Source organism: Symphalangus syndactylus, chromosome 4 (genome assembly GCF_028878055.3).
Source record: "Symphalangus syndactylus isolate Jambi chromosome 4, NHGRI_mSymSyn1-v2.1_pri, whole genome shotgun sequence".
NCBI classification, from domain to species: Eukaryota; Metazoa; Chordata; class Mammalia; order Primates; family Hylobatidae; genus Symphalangus; species Symphalangus syndactylus.
Genome location: NC_072426.2, coordinates 83553063 through 83571955, shown reverse-complemented (window position 1 = coordinate 83571955; position 18893 = coordinate 83553063). Strand labels below are relative to the sequence as shown.

The 18893-nt window shown below is 42.4% G+C and overlaps 1 protein-coding gene across 1 annotated transcript in view; it reads left to right on the top strand.

The window, feature by feature from the left end:
* LOC129480874 (mitochondrial import inner membrane translocase subunit Tim23) overlaps nucleotides 1-18466 on the top strand; it is a 37249-nt gene extending 18783 nt beyond the window's left edge. Inside the window, exon 7 of the mRNA XM_055275341.2 lies at nucleotides 17927-18466. Coding sequence (XP_055131316.1) covers nucleotides 17927-18042 — 116 coding nt within the window. The 3' untranslated portion in view covers nucleotides 18043-18466. The remainder of the gene's footprint in view (nucleotides 1-17926) is intronic.
* Nucleotides 18467-18893: the final 427 nt, after the last annotated feature.

Sequence of the window (18893 nt, the reverse complement as noted above, 5' to 3'; positions counted from 1 at the left end):
CGTGAGCCACCACTCCCAGATTATTTTAATTTTTTTTTAAGACAGAGTCTCACTCTGTCATCCAGGCTGGAGTGCAGTGGCACAATCAAGGCTCACTGTAGCCTTGACCTCCTGGGCTCAGGTGATCCTCCCATCTCAGCCTCCTGGGACTACAGGCACACGCCTCCACACCCAGTTAATTTTTTTTTTTCCAGAGATGGGGTCTCACTATGTTGCCCAGGCTGGTCTTGAACTCCTGGGCTCAAGCAGTCATCCTGCCTCAGCCTCCCAAAGTGCTAGGATTGCAGGTGTGAGCTACCATGCCCAGGCTGCTTTAATTCATTATTTTTTATTTTCATGTTTTTAAATAATATTATTATCTTGATTTTTCTTGACTTTTCAGTCTCACATATTGTCTGTTGACTTCCAAGAGGAAAGCTGTGTTAACACAGCTTTAACACTTAAAGTAGAAAGGAGGTCACATCCTTTATATAGGTCAGTTCATTTACCATTCTCTGAAGGTAGTAGACTGGTACTCCCTTGTTTTATAGACAAAGAAACTAAAATTCAGACAAGTTAAATTACCTCCACATGCTCACACAGCTCTGTCATGGTCTAGTGCATCAAACTCTAGTCTGAGTCTAAAGCCCATTGTCTTTCTCAGCAAACCAAATTACCTCCAGGATAGAGAAATCAGGAAAATTTCTAGAAAAGGGAAAGAGGTAATAAATAACAGTTGAGCCAGACCTTAAGGATGGACTGAATTTTCTGATGTATCTGTTTGATTATATGATACATATAAGGAAGGTGTGGGAGAAAACTCTGGGAAGATAGTTTAGGCTTATGGCATGGAAGGCTGAGGTAAGAAGCTTAAAATTACATAGAAAGGCAGCATGTCATCAAAGGTTTTTGGACAGAGTATTAGAATTATCTCTGAGGAAGATTAAGCTAGAAGTAGTGGGTAGATAAAATAGATTGGAGGTAGAAGCCTAAAGTCAAAATGGTCCAGGAAAAGTATTAGTTGAAGAGACGGTGAGGGAAAGGTTGAAATGAAAGAAGATTGGGTCAGCTGGGCGCAGTGGCTCACGCCTGTAATCCCAGCACTTTGGGAGGCTGAGGCGAGTGAATCCCCTGAGGTCAGGAGTTCGAGACCAGCCTGACCAACATAGAGAAATCCCGTCTCCACTAAAAATACAAAATTAGCCAGGTTTGGTGGTACATGCCTGAAATCCCAGCTACTCGGGAGGCTGAGGCAGGAGAATTGCTTGAACCTGGGAAGTGGAGGTTGCGGTGAGGCAAGATCGCGCCACTGCACTCTAGCCTGGGCGATAAGAGTGAAACTCTGTCTCAAAAAAAAAAAAAAAATGATTGGATCGATCACTAGAAGACTGTTTCCTGTTTGGTGGTTTCTTCTCTGTTGTGTTATATTGTGAAAGCAATATATGTGACTTTGAATAGCAGAGCAGCTAGCTGTCCTGGGCTCCCTCACCACTGCCCCATCTGTCCCTTGTCTCTTCCAGGCAAGACTAAACTCACTAAAATGTTTCCCTTTTTTTTTTTGAGTTAGGGTCCTCCTCTGTCACCCAGGCTAAAGTGCAATGGTGCCATCATGGCTCACTACAGCGTTGAACTCCTAGGCTCAAGGGATCCTCTCACCTCAGCCTCCCCAGTGGTTCAGACTACAGATGTATGCCACCACACCCAGCTAATTTTTTTCATTGTTTCTTTTTTTGTTTAGCAGTGGGGTCTTGCAGTGTTACCCAGGCTGGCCTCAAGCAATCCTCCCACCTTAGCCTCCTGAGTTGCTGGATTACAGGCGTGAGCTACTGTGCCTAGCTGTCTGAATTGTTTTTGACTCCCCATAGTACTATGTCCTTTTAGGACAGTTTTTTTGCCACTGATTCTCAGTTGTTTGGGTGATTGCTTTTCTGTGGGTGGGAGGAATTGTCCTAGATCTCTTTGAGGGTCTTATGAAAGTTTTTGACAGTTTCTAAACCCTGCATTAACAGCTCAGTATATGTAGACTCTCCTTAGGAGAGTTGTGAAACTTAACTCTTTAGAAGTTTTATAAACACTTTGAGGCTTATGATTAAATGAAAGTGCTGATATTTAGAAGGTAGCAATCAAAATCCAATTAAGCTTTTTTTTTTTTTTGAAACGGAGTTTTGTTCTGTCGCCAGGCCGCAGTGCAGTGGCACAATCTTGGCTCACTACAACCTCTGCCTCCTGGGTTCAAGCGATTCTCCTGCCTCAGCTTCCCAAGTAGCTGGGATTACAGATGCCCGCCACCACGCCTGGCTAATGTTTGTATTTTTAGTAGAGTTGGGGTTTCACCATGTTGGCCAGGATGGTCTCGATCCCCTGACCTCAAGATCCACCCGCCTCAGCCTCCCAAAATGCTGGGATTACAGGCATGAACCACCACGCCGGGCCAAGCCAGATTCTTTAAAGTGGCTCTATCTTCTCTGTAATTTGCTCCCTTGCCACTTTGATGACTCCACATTCTACTACTATTTCCATTGTCTTTTAACTCCCACTTCAGGGCCTTTATTCTCGCTGTTACCATTTCCTAGAACAATCCTTCCGGACACCTACCTCAAATGCTGCATCATCTGTCCATCTTTGTTCAGATACCACCTCTTCTTTGAGGCCTTCTCTTAAACACTGTAGTACATACAGTTTTGCACATACATTTTAGTTGTAGGATAAATTGCTAAAAATTAAGTTATTTGAGCAATTATCTGCATGCTTAAAACGTGAATGACTACTGCCAAATGACCCTTCTAGTACTTGCTAACGTTTGCCAGTGTTAGCATCTACCATCACTTTCTTTTTTTTTTTTTTTTTTTTTTTTTTGAGACAGAATTTCGCTGTTGTTGCCCAGACTGGAGTGCAATGGCACGATCTCGGCTCACAGCAACCTCTGCCTCCTGAGTTCAAGCGATTCTTCTGCCTCAGCCTCCCAAGTAGCTGGAATTACAGGCATGCACCACGATGCCCAGCTAATTTTTTGTATTTTTAGTAGAGACGGGGTTTCTCCATGTTGGTCAGGCTGATCTTGAACTCCTGACCTCAGGATGCAGTGAGCAGAGATCACGCCACTGAATTCCAGCCTGGGCGATAGAACGAGTCTCTGTCTCAGAATGAAATGACGTGACATGACATGACATGATGAAATGAAGTAATGAAATGAATAATGAAATGCCGGGTGTGGTGGCACACTCCAGCCTGGGCGATAGAGCAGGTCTGTGTCTCGAAATGAAATGGAATGAAATGAAAAGAATAAGTGAAATAAATGAAATGAAATGATGAAATGAAATAATAAAATGAATAATGAAATGCCGGGTGAAATGAAATGAAATGATGAAATGAATAATGAAATGCCGGGTGCAGTGGTGCACTCCAGCCTGGGCAATACAGCAAGTCTCTGTCTCGAAATGAAATGAAATGAGATGACATGAGATGAAATGGGATGAAATGAAATGAAATAATGAAATGAATAATGAAATGCTGGGTGAAATGAAATGAAGAAATAAATGATGAAATGAATAATAAAATTCCAGGTGTGGTGATGCACTCCAGCTTGGGTGATAAGAGTGAGACTCCATCTTGAAATGAAATGATGAAATGAAATAATGAAACGAAATTAAATATGAAATGAAATGAAATATGAAATGCTGGGTGCAGTGGCTCACGCCTGTAATCCTAGCACTTTGGGAGGCCAAGGAGGGTGGATCACCTAAGGTCAGGAGTTCAAGACCAGCCTGGCCAACATGGTGAAACCCCGTCGCTACTAAAATACAAAAACTAGCCGGGCATAATAGCGGGTGCCTGTAATCCCAGCTACTTGGGAGGCTGAGAGAGGAGAATTGCTTGGACCCAGGAGGCAGAGGTTGCAGTGAGCAGGGATCGCGCCACTGCACTCCAGCCTGGGCATTAGAATGAGTCTCCGGCTCAAAATGAAATGACATGACATGATGAAATGAAATCATGAAATTAATAATGAAATGTGGGTGGCGCACTCCAGCCTGGGTGATAGAGTGAGTCTCTGTCATGAAATGAAATGAGAAATGAGATATGAAATGAATAATGAAATGCTGGGTGCACTCCATCCTGGGTGATAGAGCGAGTCTGCATCATGAAATTGAAAAGTGAAATGAAGAAATGAAATAGATGAAATGAAAAAATGGAATAAAATGAATAATGAAATGCCGGGTGTGGTGGTGCACTCCAGACTGGGCGATGGAGCGAGTCTTCATCTCAAAATGAAATGAAATGAAGTGAGAAATGAAATGATGAAATGAAATAACGAAATGCCGGGTGAAATGAAATGAAATGAATAATGAAATGCTGGGTGTGGTGGCGCACTCCAGCCTGGGTGATAGAGCGAGTCTCCATCTCGAAATGAAATGAAATGAAATGAGATGAAATATGAAATGAAATAAATGAAATGATAAAATGAAATAATGAAATGCCGGTTGTGGTGGCGCGCTCCAGCCTGGGCAATAGAGCAAGTCTTCGTCTCGAAATGAAACGAAACAAAATGAAATGAAATGATGAAATGAATAATGAAATGCTGAGTGAAATGAAATGAAATAAATGAAATGAATAATGAAATGCCAGATGCGGTGGCGCACTCCACCCTGGGTGATAGAGTGAGTCTCTGTCTGGAAATGAAATGACATGACATGACATGATGTGATGAAACGAAATAATGAAATGCCAGGTGTGGTGGTGCACTCCAGCTTGGGCGATAGAGTGAATGTTCATCTCTAAATGAAATGAAATGAAATGATGAAATAAAAGGAATAATGAAATGCCAGGTGTGGTGGCGCACTCCAGCTTGGGCGATAGAGTGAGTCTTCATATCGAAATGAAATGAATAATGAAATGCCAGGTGCGGTAGTGCACACCAGCTTGGGCGATTGAGCAAGTTTCCATCTCGAAATGAAATGAAACAAAATGAAGAAATGAAATAAACGAATAATGAAATGCTGGGTGCAATGAAATGAAATGATGAAATAATGAAATGAATAATGAAATGCCAGGTGCAGTGGCACACTCCAGCCTGGGTGATAGAGCGAGTCTCTGTCTCAGTGAAATGGGATGAAATGAAATGAAATAATGAATAATGAAATGCCGGGTGAAATGAAATGAAATGAAGAAATAATGAAATGAAATGAATAATGAAATGCTGGGTGTGGTGATGCACTCCAGCCTGGGTGATAGAGTGAGACTCCATTTTGAAATGAAATGAAGGAGATGAAATGATGAAATAAATATTAAATGAAATATGAAATGCCAGGTGTAGTGGCTCACGCTTGTAATCCTAGCACTTTGGGAGGCCTAGGCGGGCGGATCACCTGAGGCCAGGAGTTCAAGATCAGCCTGGCCAACATGGTGAAACCCTGTCTCTACTAAAATCCAAAAATTAGCTAGGCATGATGGAGGGTGCCTGTAATCCCAGCTACTCAAGAGGCTGAGACAGGAGAATCGCTTGTGCCCAGGAGGCAGAGGTTGCGGTGAGCAGAGATCACGCCACTGCACTCCAGCCTGGGCAATAGAATGAGTCTCCATCTCAGAATGAAATGACATGACATGATGAAATGAAATAATGAAATAAGTAATGAAATGTGGGTGGCGCACTCCAGCCTGGGTGATAGAGCGAGTCTCTGTCATGAAATGAAATATGAAATGAATAATGAAATGCTGGGTGCACTCCAGCCTGGGCGATAGAGCGAGTCTGCGTCATGAAATTGAAAAATGAAGAAATGAAATAGATGAAATGAAAAAAATGAAATAATAAAATGAATAATGAAATGCTGGATGTGGTGGTGCAGTCCAGACTGGGCGATAGAGCGAGTCTCTGTCTCTAAATGAAATGAAACAAATGAAATGAAATGAAGTGAGAAATGAAATGATGAAATGAAATACGAAATGCTGGGTGAAATGAAATGAAATGAATAATGAAATGCTGGGTGTGGTGGCACACTCCAGCCTGGGCGATAGAGCGAGTCTTCGTCTCGAAACGAAATGAAATGAAATGATTAAGTGAATAATGAAATGCTGGGTGAAATGAAATGAAATAAATGAAATGAATAATGAAATGCCAGATGCGGTAGTGCACTCCATCCTGGGTGATAGAGCGAGTCTCTGTCTCGAAATGAAATGACATGACATGACATGACGTGATGAAATGAAATAATGAATAATGAAATGCCAGGTGTGGTGGTGCACTCCAGCTTGGGCGATAGAGTGAGTCTTCATCTCTAAATGAAATGAATGAAATGATGAAATGAAATGAATAATGAAATGCCAGGTGTGGTGGCGCACTCCAGCTTGGGCGATAGAGTGAGTCTTCATCTCTAAATAAAATGAATAATGAAATGCCAGGTGCGGTGGCACATTCCAGCTTGGGCGATTGAGCGAGTTTCCATCTCAAAATGAAATGAAACGAAATGAAGAAATGAAATAATGAAATGCTGGGTGCAACAAAATGAAATGATGAAATGAAATAATGAAACGAATAATGAAATGCCGGGTGAAGTGAAATGAAATGAAATAATGAAATGAATAATAAAATGCCAGGTGTAGTGGCACACGCCAGCCTGGGTGATAGAGCAAGTCTCCGTCTCAAAGTGAAATGGGATGAAGTGAAATAAAGAAATGAAATAATGAATAATGAAATGCTGGGTGAAATGAAATGAAATGAAGAAATAATGAAGTGAATAATGAAATGCTGGGTGTGGTGATGCACTCCAGCCTGGGTGATAGAGTGAGACTCCATTTTGAAATGAAATGAAGGAGATGAAATGATGAAATAAATATGAAATGAAATATGAAATGCCAGGTGCAGTGGCTCACGCTTGTAATCCTAGCACTTTGGGAGGCCTAGGTGGGCGGATCACCTGAGGTCAGGAGTTCAAGATCAGCCTGGCCAACATGGTGAAACCCTGTCTCTACTAAAATGCAAAAATTAGCCAGGCATGATGGAGGGTGCCTGTAATCCCAGCTATTCGGGAGGCTGAGAGAGGAGAATCGCTTGTACCCAGCAGGCAGAGGTTGCAGTGAGCAGAGATCACGCCACTGCACTCCAGCCTGGGCAATAGAACGAGTCTCCATCTCAGAATGAAATGACATGACATGATGAAATGAAATAATGAAATTAATAATGAAATGTGGGTGGCGCACTCCAGCCTGGGTGATAGAGCAAGTCTCTGTCATGAAATGAAATGAAATATGAAATGACTAATGAAATGCTGGGTGCACTCCAGCCTGGGCGATAGAGCGAGTCTGCGTCATGAAATTGAAAAATGAAATGAAGAAATGAAATAGATGAAATGAAAAAATGAAATAGTAAAATGAATAATGAAATGCTGGGTGTGGTGGTGCAGTCCAGACTGGGCGATAGAGCAAGTCTCTGTCTCTAAATGAAATGAAATGAAATGAAGTGAGAAATGAAATGATGAAATGAAATACGAAATGCTGGGTGAAATGAAATGAAATGAATAATGAAATGCTGGGTGTGGTGGCACACTCCAGCCTGGGTGATAGAGCGAGTCTCCATCTCGAAATGAAATGAAATGAAATATGAAATGAAATAAATGAAACGAAATGATAAAATGAAATAATGAAATGTCGGGTGTGGTGGTGCACTCCAGCCTGGGCGATAGGGCGAGTCTTCGTCTCGAAATGAAATGAAATGAAATGAATGATGAAATGCTGGGTGAAATGAAATGAAATAAATGAAATGAATAATGAAATGCCAGATGCGGTGGCGCACTCCACCCTGGGTGATAGAGCGAGTCTCTGTCTCGAAATGAAATGACATGACATGACATGACGTGATGAAATGAAATAATGAAATGAATAATGAAATGCCAGGTGCAGTGGTGCACTCCAGCTTGGGCAATAGAGCAAGTCTCTGTCTCGAAATGAAATGAAATAAATGAATAATGAAATGCCAGGTGAAATGAAATAATGAATAATGAAATGCCAGGTGTGGTGGTGCACTCCAGCCTGGGCGATTGAACGAGTTTCCATCTCGAAATGAAATGAAATGAAGAAATGAAATAATGAAATGAATAATGAAATGCTGGGTGCAATGAAATGAAATGAAGAAATGAAATAATGAAAAATGAAATGTCAGGTGGAGTGGCATACTCCAACCTGGCTGATAGAGTGATTTTCCATCTTGAAATGAAATGAAAGAAATGAAATAATGAATGAAATATGAAATGCTGGGTGTGGTGGCTCACACCTGTAATCCTAGCACTTTGGGAGGCCGAGGCGGATGGATCACCTGAGGTTAGGAGTTCAAGACCAGCCTGGCCAACATGATGAAACCCCATCTCTACTAAAATACAAAAACTAGCCGGGCATGATAGCAGGTGCTTGTAATCCCAGCTACTTCGGAAGCTGAGAGAAGAGAATCACTTGAACCCAGGAGATGGTGGTTGCCATGAGGCAAGATCGTGCCACTGCACTCCAGCCTGGGCAGCTGAGTGAGACTCTGTCTCAAAAAATAAAAATAAAAATAAATAAATGAATAAAATAAATAAATTACCCTGTTTGATCTGACAGCTGCTAGTTTTTCCCTCATGATCTATTAAAATAGCTCTGTACCTACTATGTTGAGCCTTCCTTTTTTTTTTGACACGGTCTCAGACTAGAGTACAGTGGTGTGATCGTGGCTCACTGCCACCTCTGCCTCCTGGGTTCAAGTGATGCTCCCATCTCAGCCTCCCAAGATGCTAGGACTACAGGCACACGCCACCATGCCTGGCTAATTTTTTTGTTTTTTATAGAGACAGGGTTTCACCATGGTGCCCAGGCTAGTCTCAAACTCCTGAGCTCAAGCGATCCACCCTGCCTTGGCCTCCCAAGTATTGGGATTACAGGTGTGAACCACCGTGCCCAGCCCCGTTTTTTTAAATTTCTATATTTAAAGAGTACATTGGGGGTTGGAAATAGTTTAGATCAGCAGGGATTAGCCATTCCCTAAATGTAAACTACTTCACTGGTGCTATACTTAGAGTGCCTAAGGTCATTTCCAAATCCATGAATCTGGAAGTTGAAGTTATATTTGTATTCCCACCACACAAAATTTATGTCTGTGCCCTGTCTTCTTGGGTCTATTTTTAACCAGAAATTAATAAGACATTGATTTGCCTTTGTTAGAGTGATTTCAGTGTTTCGAGTTATTAAGACAGGAAGTGTGAGTTCATGTTGGAATTCTGGGTCAGCAGATTATTTACCTCTTCTACAATTGCAATGGAAATTTAAATCTATTTGTCCTGTGACATAGAAGTTAATGAGTATTCTTTTTTGCTTTTTCTCTTCTGAGCCAAGAGCTTTCTTTTCATAATTTATGTTGGAGGTGTTCCAGACTATGTTGTGTTACTACTGCAAGAAGGTCCTTGCCACAGAAAGTTAGACTCTCATTTCTTTTGATAATACCAAATATTCAGCCTTTTCCTCTGTTTTAAGAATACATATAATATGCCTTAAGTTAGATGCTATACCATAGTGGCTTCCCTTGTGTAAGAAAATGGAGTGCAGGGGGCTGAGCTGGAGCTTCCATGTCCATGCCTATCTATCTGTTGGGCTAGAAACACCTCCCACTCAACTCCAGCCATTTGCCACTCTGCATAATTAGTGTACCTCATTTATTCAGAAGAAGCTGGAATCCCAGATTTTTACGTGAAATCTCCTGTTTTTAAAATATTTGATCTTTTTCAATGTAATTTGGCCCAACAAAACTCTTGCTGGCTTGAGTGCTGCCCTTGTACTGCCAATTGAAGTTTAACATTTGTCTAACCCTAAAGACTTTCAAAGTGAAATTATTTTTAGGTTCTTAACAAGGCTTTTCTATGCCAAGGTAAAATTTTCAAGGGCATATGAGGTATTTACTGTCTCACTCAGAGTTCTGTTTAAGTGAGCACATGGGCTTGCATGTTGGAGAAAGTGTTGTGAGCTCTTACAGATAAAGTTTGAAATGCAACCTATTTTCAATAGAAAAAAGCCTCGTACTCTCAGATATCTCAGAAAAACTTAGATTTTACAATCCTTTTAAGACTTAAGACTCTTAGGTCTGTGGAGTCAAAATGCTACGTGATATTTGTGGTGGACGAATTACTGAAAAACAGAATTCCTCAACAAATCAGGTGTCTGATGCATAATAAACCAACCTAACAAAAAAAGCTGCCTTTCAGAGGGAAGAATATAGAACATGTGTAGTTAATTAAGCTATTTAAAACAGAAATGTTAGGCCTGGCACGGTGGCTCACGTCTGTAATCCCAGCACTTTGGGAGGCCAAGGCAGGAGGATCATGAGGTCAGGAGATTGAGATCATCCTGGCTAACACGGTGAAACCCCGTCTCTACTGAAAATACAAAAACATTATCCGGGCGTGGTGGTGGGCACCTGTAGTCCTAGCTACTAGGGAGGCTGAGGCAGGAGAATGGTGTGAACCCAGGAGGCAAGGCTTGCAGTGAGCAGAGATTGCGCCACTGCACTCCACCCTGGGCCACAGAGCAAGACTCCGTCTCAAGAAAAAGAAATGTTAGGCCGGGCGCGGTGGCTCACGCTTGTAATCCCAGCACTTTGGGAGGCCGAGGCGGGCGGATCACGAGGTCAGGAGATTGAGACCACAGTGAAACCCCGTCTCTACTAAAAATACAAAAAATTAGCCAGGCGTGGTGGCGGGCGCCTGTAGTCCCAGCTACTCAGAGAGGCTGAGGCAGGAGAATGGCGTGAACCCGGGAGGCGGAGCTTGCAGTGAGCCGAGATTGCGCCACTGCACTCCAGCCTGGGTCACAGAGCAAGACTCCGTCTCAAGAAAAAAAAAAGTTATGAAAAATTTGGAAATATTTGTCACTAGCTGTATGACCTTTTGAAAAAGGTCCGCTTAATACCGTGCTCATCTATAAAATTGGGGTATGATGATTATCAATTTACAGGATTGTGATGCATTTTAAATGAAACAAGTTCCATTAAGTGCTTATTGCTGAAGGCATAATTCAGTGAATGTTCGTTCCTTTTCTTAGAGCAGAATTTGGTATTTTATTTTCACCTAAGCCATTTTGGTTCAGTTCTTAAGGCTTTGATTATTTTTTTAAGTTGAATGGTGTTTAGTGTGCCCATGTTCATAACAGCATATTATTCACAACAGCCATACAGGCTGGGTGTGGTGGCTCATGTCTATAATCCCAGCACTTTGGGAAGCCAATGTGGGCAGATGTTTGAGTCCAGGAGTGCAAGGGCAATATGGTGAAACCCTGTCTATACAAAAAGTTAGCCGGGCTTGGTGGTGGGTACCTGTAGTCCCAATTACTGGGAAGGCTGCGATGGGAGAATCACCTGAGCCCAGGAGGTCAAGGCTGCAGTGTGCCTTGATTGTGCCACTGCACTCTAGCCTGTGTGACAGAGTGACACCCTGTGTCAAAAAAAAAAAAAAAAGATAGATTCTAAGAGGCCAAGGCAGGCAGATGGACAGATTGCTTGAGCCCAGGAGTTGGAGACTAGCCTGGACAACATAGCTACTAAAAATACAAAAAATGAGCTAAGCATGGTGGTACATGCTACTCCCGAGGCTGAGGTGGGAAGATCGCTTGAGCTTGGGGAGGTCAAGGCTTCAGTGAGCCGTGATCACGCCACTGCACTTCAGCCTGGGTGACCCTGTCTCAAAAAAAGAAAAATGTGGTATATACATAAAATAGAATATTATTCTGCCTTTAAAAAGGAAATTCTGACAGATGGTAAGACATGGATGAACACTGAGCACATTATGCTAAATAGGCCATCTATAAAAAAATATTGTGTGATTCTACTAATGTGAGGTACTTAGAATAGTCAGATTCATACAGAAAAAAAGTAGAATGGAAGATGGCCGGGATGGCGTGTAGTTATTGTTAAATGGGCAAAGAGTTTCAGTTTTGCAAGATGAAAAGAGTCCTCTGAAGATGTTGGTACACGGAGCACCATGGCTCACGCCCATAGTCTCAACACTTTGGGAGGCTAAAGCAGGAGGATTGTTTGAGCCCAGGAGTTCAAGACCACCCTAGGTAACATAGGGAGACCTCATCTCTACAAAAAATAAAAAATTTAGCCCGGTATGGTGGTGCATGATTGCAGTCCTACCTACTTAGGAGGTTGTTGTGGGAAGATCACTTGAGCTTAGAAGGTCGAGGCTGCAGTGAGCCTTTACCACACCACTGCACTCCAGCCTGGGCGACAGAGCAAGACCCTGTCTCAGAAGAAAAAATAAAGGAAAAGTAGATGTTGGTAATAGTAGCACAGCCGTGTGAATGTACTTAATGCCTCTGAAATGTACACTTAAAACTGGTTAAGGTGGTAAATTTTATGTTACATGTATTATACCATAATTCTTAAAAGAATAAAGTTTTTTTTTAATTTTAAGACAGCTAAACAGTCTCCAACAAGGGCATTTAGTAGTCATGTTAGTATGTAGGTAAGGCTGTTCCTATAGAGCAGGAGCCACCAACTCCTGCTGGCCAGCTGCCTGTTTATTTGCTGTGTGAAGGATAAGAATGTGTTTTACATTTTTTAGTTAAAATTTTAAATGGTTATATAAGTACCTACATAACAATAGCCTTTGACCCTCGAAGCCCAAAATGTTTACTATCTGGCCCTTTTAAAAAAGATATATGCTAATCTGTGCTTTAAAGTCATTGTCATTTGAATGCATTAGTTCTGCCACTAATCAGCCCCATATCCCACAAACAAGACACTTAAATATTCTGGGCCTCATTTTCTCATGTATAGAAGAGGTGGTGCTTGCCTATCACTTTGGAAGAACTACATAAGGATCCCAAAATACAGGAGGTAAAACTGAAACACAAGTCATATTTGCTCTGCTTTATAGAGATTGACCATTGGCCTTATTTGGTTACTCTGTTCAAAGCAAGTACCTTTGCTTATCAACTTCCTGTGCTTAGTTGTGTAGAGTCGTCTGAGTAAAGAAACCCTAGAGACCCTTAAACTTGCAAACAGATCAACCAATTGGGAAACCCTGGAATTAATGGAAATAGTTACAATTAGAACATGGCTGGTATGTGGTAAAAGGCCACCCTTGAGTAAAGATTAGCTATGTGATAAGTACAAACACCAATGTTTAGTGTCTTGTTGGAGTTGATATTTTTTCTCTCTGGCTTTTAAGAAGTAACTTCATTGATTTGAACTAAGTTTTTGATTCATTTGGCAAGAAAATAGAAAGCTTTTGGGGGAGTAAGTTATTTGATGTTACTGGTGTCCCAAATATCTCTTTTTTTGTTTTTTGAGACAGTCTTGCTGTATCGCCCAGGCTAGAGTGCAGTGATACAATCTTTGCTCACCGCAACCTCCACCCACCAGGTTCAAGCAATTCTTTTGCTTCAGCCTCCCACATAGCTGGGATTACGGGTGCCTGCCACCACGCCTGGCTAATTTTTGTATATTTAATAGAGATGGGGTTTCACCATGTTGGCCAGACTGGTCTTGAACTCCTGACCTCAAGTGATTCACCCACCTTGGCCTTCCAAAGTGCTGGGATTACAGGCCGTGAGCCACCATGCCAGGCCTTTTTAAATTTTTCTTTTTATTTTTTGAGACCAGGTCTGGCCTTGTTGCCCAGGCTGAAGTACAGTGGCACGGTCTTGGCTCACTGCAACTTCCACCTTCTAGGCTCAAGCAATCCTCTCACCTCATCCTCCCAAATATCTGGGACTACAGATGCATGCCACCATGCCTAGCTAATTCTTTACATTTTTTTGTAGAGATGGGTATCAGGGAACCTGCCCCAATAGTCACATAGGTTCTTTACTATTTTCCTTAAGCGTCAGCCGGCTTGAGAAATAAAGGGACAGGGTACAAAAGAGAGAAATTTTAAAACTGGGTGTCCGGGGGAGACATCACATGTCGGTAGGTTCCATGATGCCCAAGCCACAAAAACCAGTAAGTTTTTATTAGGGATTTTCAAAAGGGGAGGGAGTATGCAAATAGGTGTGGTCAGAGACATCAAGTACTTCACAAGGTAATAGAATATCACAAGGCAAATGGAGGCAGGGCGAGATCACAGGACCACAGGACGGGGGCGAAATTAAAATTGCTAATGAAGTTTTGGGCACCACTGTCATTGATAACATCTTATCAGGAGACAGGGTTTGAGAGCAACCGGTCTGACCAAAATTTATTAGGCGGGAATTTCCTCTTCCTAATAAGCCTGGGAGCGCTATGGGAGACTGGGGTCTATTTCACCCCTGCAGTCTACAGACCATAAAAGACGGCCACACCGAGGGAGGCAGTCTATAGACCTATACCCCCAGGTGCGTATTCTCTTTCCCAGGAATGTTCCTTGCTGAGAAAAAGAATTCAGTGATATTTCTCCCATTTGCTTTTGAAAGAAGAGAAATATGGCTCTGTTCCACCCGGCTCACTGGCGGTCAGAGTTTAAGGTTATCTCTGTTATTCCCTGAACAATTGCTGTTATCTTGTTCTTTTTTCAAGGTGCCCAGATTTCATATTTGTTCCAACACACATGCTCTACAATTTGTGCAGTTAACTCAATTATTACATGTTCCTGAGGCAACATACATCTTCCTCAGCTGACAGGATTAAGAGATTAAAGTAAAGACAGGCATAGGAAATCACAAGGGTATTGATTGGGGAAGTGATAAGTGTCCATGAAATCTTCACAATTTATGTTTAGAGACTGCAGTAAAGACAGGCATGAGAAATTATAAAAGTATTTGGGGAACTAATAAATGTCCATGAAATCTTCACAATCCACGTTCTTCTGCCATGGCTTCAGCCGGTCCCTCCGTTTGGGGTCCCTGACTTCTCGCAACATATGGGGTTTCACTATGTTGCCCACGCTGGTCTTGAACTCCTGGGCTCAAGCAGTCCGCCCACCTTGGCCTTCCAAAGTGCTGGGATTACAAGTGTGAGCCACCACGTCCAGCCCCCAAGTATCTTAAAGCCTTATAGATTCCATTGTCACTATGTTACCCCTAGTGCATATGCCAAAGAGGATTCCCAGGGAAGCTTGTTATTTGATGGCTGAGAACTAATGTGAGAATCCTTCCACAAGGGCCAAGTAGATACCATGTTCTTAGAATGCACAAAGCAAAGAACCAGCTAGAAGCAGTGGTTTTGCAGCTCTTTGCAAAGGCCATGGACTGACTTCACAGTCCTGTGGATTATTGACTATAGGTTCAGGGGAGTTAATCTGAAGTTGAATGTGTGGTCATAGGAAATAGTGTCTGCAAAAGTATTGTGTTTTCAATTACCGGCCCGCCATCATTTTTCCACTGACAAACAGCAGTGAGGGCACCTTGGCTATTGCTTGGTTTTATGTTCAGAATGGGGTTTTGAGTTACTACATTTTGGCTACCTGCTTGGAAGAATCCTTATTACACTGAAAATCAGATCTAATAACTGAGCCATAGCAATGCTGTTGCAGATACCTTTAGCATTTATTCTCCTGTGCCTCATGGCTTATTTTTTCCACATTAGGAATTTGGTCTAGTTCACTTTCAGCTCTGCAGCTTTTTACTGATTTACTAGGCAGAGACATGAGGTTGATCCTTATTAAACTGAACAGATTATTTTGGGTATACACTATTTTCCAATTAGTACAATTTTTCAACCACATTGAATACAGTTGGAAGTTTAACTGCTATGCCTACAGTCTGAATATGGCAAGTTCAGAGAGATGATGTGAACTTCAAGGAGATACCTCATGTTATACTTTCAGTGGGGTTTTTTTGGGTTTCTTAAAAATGTTTTTGGTCCCCCTACACGTTTGACAGCTGTTTATAGATAATGTCTGCAGTTTCTGTTTGAGAGAGATAATTATGACACTTAGCATTGGAAAACTAAGAAGAACGTAAGCAGGTCAGATATCAGAAGTCTTCAGACTGGAGAGATTCCTGGAGGGGGAGTGGCCCTTTAATCCATCAGCTGAAGCCATCTGGTAGGACACTCATTGCAGAAATGGTTCTGAAATGTTCTAACTCAGCAACATCCCTGAATGTCACAGAATTGACAGGCACGGAGCTAAAGGGCCTCTAGCCACCCCCACAACTCCACTCTACCTTTGTCTCCCTAACACATGACTTGGAACAGATACACTCTACGTACAAAGATGGCTACCTGAAGTTTATGATCCCTACTCATGGAGCTGCATGAGGACTTCACATTTTTTAAAAAGCTGCTTTGGGCACCCCCATTCCTGAGGAGTTTTGTAGCTTGGTTTCTCTTTGCCACATAATGTTTGTAAGACTAACATTTTATAACCATAAGCAGTTGGGGCATTTTCTATTTTGAGAAATTTATTTGTAGCTTCCTTTTATTTACACTTGGGGACTTTTTTGTTTTGTTTTGTTTTGAGATAGAGTCTCGCTCTGTCGCCCAGGCTGGAGTGCAGTGGCACAATCTCGGCTCGCTGCAAGCTCCGCCTCCCGGGTTCATGCCATTCTCCTGCCTCAGCCTCCTGAGTAGCTGGGACTACAGGCGCCCACCACCACGCCTGGCTAATTTTTTGGATTTTTAGTAGAGACGGGGTTTCACTGTGTTAGCCAGGATGGTCTCGATCTCCTGACCTCGTGACCCGCCCGCCTCTGCCTCCCAAAGTGCTGGGATTACAGGCGTGAGCCACCGTGCCCGGCCACTTGAGGACTATTTTTAAGTAACTGATTGAAATATTTTTGTTTCTCCATCGCAAGTGAAATCCTGTTGCTAATCTTTTGCCACATGTAAAATTGTTCACTTGTTTTCAAGCAGGTAGTTCGATGTCTGTAATTCTTGAATTCTTTTCAACTAGCACGATGCTGGGTGTCCCTCACTGTTTTTTAATTGTGGGAGATAGATGCATCAGTGCATGAAGTGGGGGGTGGTCACCAGCACCTAACTCAAAGTATGATTATAGCTATCTTACCACTTTTTTTTTTTTCTTTGTCACTCTGTCACCCAGGCTGGAGTGCAGTGGTGTAGTATCAGCTCACTGCAGCCTCGACTTCCTGAGCTCAAGCGATCCTCCTACCTCAGCCTCCCAAATAGCTGGGACCACAGGTGCATGCCACCCCACTGAGCTAATTTTTCTATTTTTTGCAGAGACATGTTGCCTAGGTTGTTCTCAAACTCCTGAGCTCAAGCCTGCCTTAGCCTCCCAAAGTGCTGGGATACAGGTGTGAGCCACCATGCCTGGCCATCACTAATCTTCAAGGTTAATATTTGGAGGACCCATCCAGAGCCCAAAGGTTGTTAATACTCTTTCCAAATAGGGTGTCACCTTGTTTACATTACAGCCTTAAATCCATTGACAGTGCTAGTGGAGTTCTAAATCATATTACTAGCAGGAAATGACTGTTCTAGTTGGAACTCCAGTAATAAACTGCCATAGGAACAAATTGGAAAGTAGGGGAAAAAAATTATGAATATGAAAATATCATATGTATTACACAAGTGGTATTACTTTAAAAACTGTCTCCTTTTTGAGATAGAATATTGATTTATTTTTAAAATGGTCTCCATTTCAGTTTTGTGTGTGTGTGTGTGTTTTGTTTTGTTTTGTTTTGTTTTGATGGAGTCTCACTTGTCTCACCCTGTCACCCAGGCTGGAATGCAGTGGTATGATCTTAGCTCACTGCAACCTCAGCCTCCTGGGTTCAAGCAATTATCCTGCCTCAGCCTCCAAATAGCTGGGACTATAAGCACACATCACCACACCCAGCCAATTTTTTTGAATTTTTAATAGGGTTTCACTATGTTGGCCAGGCTGGTTGAACTCCTGACCTCAAGCGATCCACCCACCTCGGCCTTCCGAAGTGCTGGGATTACCTGAGCCACCGTGCCCAGCCCATTTCACAGTACTTTTTATTTAACCCTATCATGCTAGGGCACTATGCAATATATGGCTATTTCATTTTCCTTTTGTCTCTTTCCCAGGTGGTCTTCGAGGGATAGCACGAGGTGGTCTGACGGGACTAACACTTACCAGCCTCTATGCACTATATAATAACTGGGAGCACATGAAAGGCTCCTTGCTCCAACAGTCACTCTGAAGATTTTGCCAACTCATGAATGGAGGACACTTCAGTAGTCATCTAGATCATTTTATAAGACAGTTTGGAGTTATTCTCTCTCTTCTACCTACAATTAGTTTGAAAAATTGGAGATTTTGATTTGCTGTGATGAAGATCCTGGATGGTTGACCAAGACTGGCACTTGTTCCAGCCGTTAGTGAGTTGAAGCCAAAGCCCTTTGGTGACTCACTGAGTACCATGGTTCTCTTCTCTGGAGAAGATCTTGCACGTATCTGTTCTCCTCCCCTATGAACTAGAAAACCACTTACTCCCAGAATTCAGGTTGTGCTTGTCAGTACTGTATCACCAAGTCTATTCATTTAATGATCCAAAACTGTAACGTTGCACTGTATTCCAAATAAAGGGTAAAAACAGAACCAAAGTTATAACTCCAACACACAAACATAGTGGTTGTCTCAATTTAAAAGTATCTACCTGGGTATAAAGTGAAAGGTACCCTTGGCATTTTCTGTCCCAGTTGAGGCAAAACATCTTCATGTTTGTGTTAAAATGAGCTACTTGGTGGCCAGGTTTGGTGGCTCACGCCTGTAATCCCAGTACTTTGGGAGGCCAAGGCAGGTGGATCACCTGAGGTCAGGAGTTTGAAAATCAGCCTGGCCAATATGGTGAAACCTTGTCTCTACTAAAAATACAAAAATCAGCTGGGTGTGGTGGGTGTGCACCTGTAACCCCAGCTACTCAGGAGGTTGAGGCTGGAGAATCGCTTGAACCCAGGAGGCGGAGGTTGCAGTGACCCCAGATCATGCCACTGCACTCCAGTCCAGGTGACAAAGTGAGACTCCATTTCAAAAAAAGAAATGAGCTACTGG